This window comes from Anguilla anguilla, chromosome 6, assembly GCF_013347855.1.
Source record: "Anguilla anguilla isolate fAngAng1 chromosome 6, fAngAng1.pri, whole genome shotgun sequence".
NCBI lineage: Eukaryota > Metazoa > Chordata > Actinopteri > Anguilliformes > Anguillidae > Anguilla > Anguilla anguilla.
This window is the reverse complement of record NC_049206.1, coordinates 2,921,046-2,926,139: the sequence shown is the minus strand read 5'-3', so window position 1 is coordinate 2,926,139 and position 5,094 is coordinate 2,921,046. Positions and strand designations below refer to the sequence as shown.

Genomic DNA, 5,094 nt, shown 5'->3' with positions numbered 1-5,094 from the left:
GGCGGTGGGTCCTGAGATGACGTGGCGGAGAATCCAAAAAATACGCGTAGACGAGCGTCGATAGTCGCAGTGTTGCACTGGCGAGAAGACACGGGCAACGGCTGAGATTTCAAACGATCTGCAAACGCGCGCTCGCATTCGCCTGCCTGTCGTCGTCACTCTTATCCTTTAAGCGCAAACGGGGTCCGCGTACTGAACGAGGAAAGATGTTCTTCGCGGTGCGTCGGGCGACGCACGCACGCACGCACGCAGTGCGAAGGTACGCACCTCAAAAAAGGCGCACACCTTCACGCGGGGAGGAGCCGTGCCTGGAATGCGGAATGCGCGATGTGCTCCTCACTCGCCCGCCCGCCCGCCCGCCAGCCGGCCGGCTGCAGCGGTTGACGTAGAATATGAAAATGATGGATGTGCGCCGGGGGGGGCTTAGACGGCGGCAGTAAACAGATTTGACTGCGGGGGGGGGGGGGGGGGGGGATCGATGGGCTCGGGCCTGCTGTAATTAGACACACAGCACCACGGAACGGCACAAACCACTTCTGCACAATCAAAGGGGGGGGGGGCACGGGGGGGGGCTAGACTAGGACTGCGACTGGGAGGGAGAGAGGGAGGGAGGGAGGGAGGGAGAAAGAGAAAGTGAGAGAGAGAGAGAGAGAGGGAGGCAGGGAGGGAGGGAGGGAGAAAGAGAAAGTGAGTGAGAGAGAGAGAGAGAGATTACAGTGAGTAATTGAGGAGAGGTGAGTTGAAAGTGAAGTAGAAATAATAGAAATCGCAGGATAAAGGGGGGAGAGGGGGGGTTAGGGTGGGCTGAAATGTTGTACAGGGTTTGTTTTGATCTGCGCAGGCCACCATTTTGCTGACTATTTTAATTTTGGTGAGGCTGTACAGCTCTTTTCTTGTTACACTTCCATGCACACTTCACCACTGACCCTACAGACAGCGTGCTCACTACTGACCCTACAGACAGCGTGCTCACCACTGACCCTACCGCGTGCTCACTACTGACCCTACAGACAGCGTTCTCACCACTGACCCTACAGACAGCGTGCTCACCACTGACCCTACAGACAGCGTGCTCACCACTGACCCTACAGACAGCGTGCTCACCACTGACCTTACAGACAGCGTGCTCACCACTGACCCTACAGACAGCGTGCTCACCACTGACCCTACAGACAGCGTGCTCACCACTGACCTTACAGACAGCGTGCTCACCACTGACCCTACAGACAACGTGCTCACCACTGACCTTACAGACAGCGTGCTCACCACTGACCCTACAGACAGCGTGCTCACCACTGACCCTACAGACAGCGTGCTCACCACTGACCCTACAGACAACGTGCTCACCACTGACCTTACAGACAGCGTGCTCACCACTGACCCTACAGACAACGTGCTCACCAGTGACCTTACAGACAGCGTGCTCACCACTGACCCTACAGACAGCGTGCTCACCACTGACTTTACAGACAGCGTGCTCACCACTGACCCTACAGACAGCGTGCTCACTACTGACCCTACAGACAGCGTGCTCACCACTGACCCTACAGACAGCGTGCTCACTACTGACCCTACAGGCAGTGTGCGGTGCAGTCATGCTTAATTTAGAGACTCCATTGTGTGTGTTATGTAAAAACAAAGCAAAAACAAAAAACAAAATGTCCACCAAAAGAAAGCGACAGAGAGACAGAGAGAGAGAGAGAGAGAGAGAGAGAGAGGGAGAGGGAGAGGGAGAGGGAGAGGGAGAGGGAGAGAGAGAGAGAGGGAGAGAGAGGGAGAGGGAGAGGGAGAGGGAGAGAGAGAGAGAGAGAGAGAGAGAGGGAGAGGGGGGAGAGAGAGAGAAAGAGAGAGAGGGAGAGGGGGAGAGAGAGAGAGAGAGAGAGAGAGAGAGAGAGAGAGAGAGAGAGAGAGAGAGAGGGAGAGGGAGAGGGAGAGAGAGAGAGAGAGAGGGACAATGGCAGGAGGTGAAATGCAGATGCAGGTGGGCAGAGAGAAAACGAATAAAAAGAAGAAAAGATCAGGGTCATAGGAAGGAGGAGAGAACACCGAACAATTAAATGACTTTTTTTTTTTTCTTCCCTTTTTCCACCACCTGCCCGTTTCTTTGTCCGGTTTACCCACCGTGCTGCAGTGGGCTGCATACAGCTGCTCAGAAATCAATCGCCGTTCTGTACTGTACCCCCCCGAACCCCCCACCCCCCTGGGTCGGCCTCTTTTTAGGGTAGTTAAAAACTTCCTCCCTCCCCTCTCAGGCACAATACAACTGAGCTAAGGCAGTCCTGACATCGCCTCAATGCTAGGAAAGACACCAATCACAGAGCACTTTGCTAACAACCATTAGAACAACACCGCTGTTGATTGGTGGACACAACTTGAGGGATTCCTGTGAGAGTAACCAGGAAGTAGTCAGCAAGTGCCCGCCTGTATTGGTCCATCGGTTGTTACCAGCATGCTCCATGATTGGTCGAACTCCTCTTTGTACTCAACGGTGAATGAAATATCACAACTTTCTTGTCCCTATTCAAGGCTGACCTTCGACCCTTGTTGTGTTCCTCTATCTGTATACTAGTGCTGCCTTCTATTTGTATATAAACTAACATTTGCAGTACGAGACAGTACGTACAATTGTATAAATATTGTATCATTGATTCGTACAATTTTAAGTGACTAAATTGTGCCCGCACAAAAATTTAAGATCCTCTAAATTTGAGATCCTCACTGTAAAATGACACAGTGCTGTGGAAAAGTATTTACTCCCCTGCTCACTTCCTCTACCATTGCACATTGGCCACACTGAACGGTTTCAGATCTTTAGACGAAGGGAAACCGAGTAAACACACATCGCATTTCTAAAATTCATCTATTTATTTCTATGAAAAAAACACCCATATAACCCATGAGAAAAAGAAAAAATAATGTTCCTCTTAAGTTACTCAACCAATTAACCAAATTTAATTGATAATTACATTACTTTTTTTCATGAAATAATAATTTTAAAAAAATGTGTTTTGTGTTTACTCAGGTTCCTTTTGTCTAATATTGCATTACGTTTTGTCTAAAGATCTGAAACCATTCAGCGTCACAAATGTGCAGTAAGAGAGGAAATCAGGAAGGGGGCAAATGCTTTTCCACGGCAGTGTAAACGGTATTTAAAGGAAATGCACAGTATTATGGAACACCACCTTGTACTGGGCACGTGTGGAAATCCAGATGAATAAAAGGTAAGAGTGTAGCGTAAGAGGTGTGAGGTGAGAGAGAGACCGTTACGCATGCTGCAGAGATGGATTTGCTTCAGATCACACAGCCAAACTGGGAGCTACAGCAGCAGCTGCTGCTGCCTCCTCATGAGACTCAATCTGCACGTCTGCCTGTCCCCCGCATAGGCTCCCCCGGATAACAGAGCGTTTCTCTCTGCACTTCCATTTCCCTTCTCCTTTCTTCCCTTCCCTCTGTTTCCCTTCTCCTTTCTTCTCTTCCCCTTCTCCTTTCTTCCCTACCTCTTAACTCTCTAAAAAAAAACCTTAAAATATGTATTACCGCCTTCCCTCTCCCCTCTGCTCCGCCCTCCACTGCCCCCCTCCTCTACTGCCCCCTCTGCCCTCCCATACCACCCCCTTGCCCCCCCCCCCCCCCCGCCCCCCGTCCCCCGCCCCCCCCCCAGCCTGCAAGCGGAAGGAGCAAGAGCAGCACAAGGACCGCAGCCTGGCGCCAAAGAAGCAGCGGCTGGTCTTCACGGACCTGCAGCGCCGCACCCTCATCGCCATATTCAAGGAGAACAAGCGGCCCTCCAAGGAGATGCAGCACACCATCTCCCAGCAGCTGGGCCTGGAGCTCTCCACCGTCAGCAACTTCTTCATGAACGCCCGCCGCCGCTGCGTCGACCGCTGGCACGACGAGCACGGCCACGCCCACGGCCACGGCGCCAGCCCCGGCCAGCCGGGCACCTCCGCCACCACCTTCTCCAAGGCCTGAGGGGCGCGGTGGGGACGGGTCTGGGGGGGTTGGTGTTGGTGTTGGGTTGGGTTGGATTGGATTGGGTTGGGCCATGCCCTGATGTGCCATGCCCCTCAACATGCACTCCCCCTGCCTCCGCCCCGCCCCACCCCGCCCAAGACCAACTCTACCCACCACCTTCTCCAAGGCTTGAGGGGCGTGTCTGGGGGGTTGGTGACGGGTGGGTTGGGCCACACCCTAATGTGCCACGCCCCACCCCAACATGCCCCTGCCCCCTCCCCCACCCAAAATCAACTCCACCCACCACTTTCTCCAAAGCCTGAGCGGGCTGGCTTCAACCCCCCCACCCCCCCGCCCCCCCGCCCCACTCCACACCACTCCACTACCGCCCCTTTAAAGCAAAATAACCAAAATTTACTGTGCCACACGTCATTGCCCACACACCCATCCCCAACCCCTGCCTATTTACCCCACCCGCCCATCCCCAACCCCAACCCCAACCCCAACCCCTGCCCCTGCCTCTATACCCCAGGCCCAAGACATTACTCAAGATTGCCAAACCTCTCTGGATCTGAGTTTCAATTCATCACATGGAATTGGAACAAAACGTGCGACACAAAAACAAAATATACGGCAAGATGAAGTCAAAATCGACTCCCACCTTGGGGTGCGAATGCTGGTTTATCGGAAGTCAAAGACAACCTCCCCTGTTCTTTCCCCCCTCTTGTTTTAGCCAAAAAAAGCCCTCTCGGGAAAACCCTTGACATGGAGCCCAATGCTATGGCTCCACTCATCCTGGGGTCAAACATACATTGGAAGTTTATTGGGGGGGGTTGGGGGGAAAGAAAAAGAATGGCAATAAAGCTCACAGCACAGTTTCCACACCTCAGATCAGTTTTACGCACAAAAAAAAAAAAAAAATCAAGAACAAGCAACAGCTGACCAAGATACAAGCGCAACTGCCCTCTCCTGTAACATCTGTTCACGAGACTCTCTTATGTCCACGGATTTTTTTTTTTTAACGAGATAGCTCGGAAGGTCGTAATCAATGGTAGGACTAAAAAAAAATCAATCAATCAATCGAGACAATGATTCAGACGCTATCCTGAAGGTGAAACGGAACAGTGGCTCCGAACAGAT

At 52.5% G+C, this 5,094-nt stretch overlaps 1 protein-coding gene across 1 annotated transcript in view; it reads left to right on the top strand.

Moving 5' to 3' along the window:
* The window catches only part of onecut3b (one cut homeobox 3b), a 29,839-nt gene extending 25,867 nt beyond the window's left edge, over positions 1 to 3,972 (top strand). The window contains exon 3 of the mRNA XM_035421597.1: positions 3,662 to 3,972. Within this exon, the coding sequence (XP_035277488.1) occupies positions 3,662 to 3,972 (311 nt within the window). The remainder of the gene's footprint in view (positions 1 to 3,661) is intronic.
* Positions 3,973 to 5,094: the final 1,122 nt, after the last annotated feature.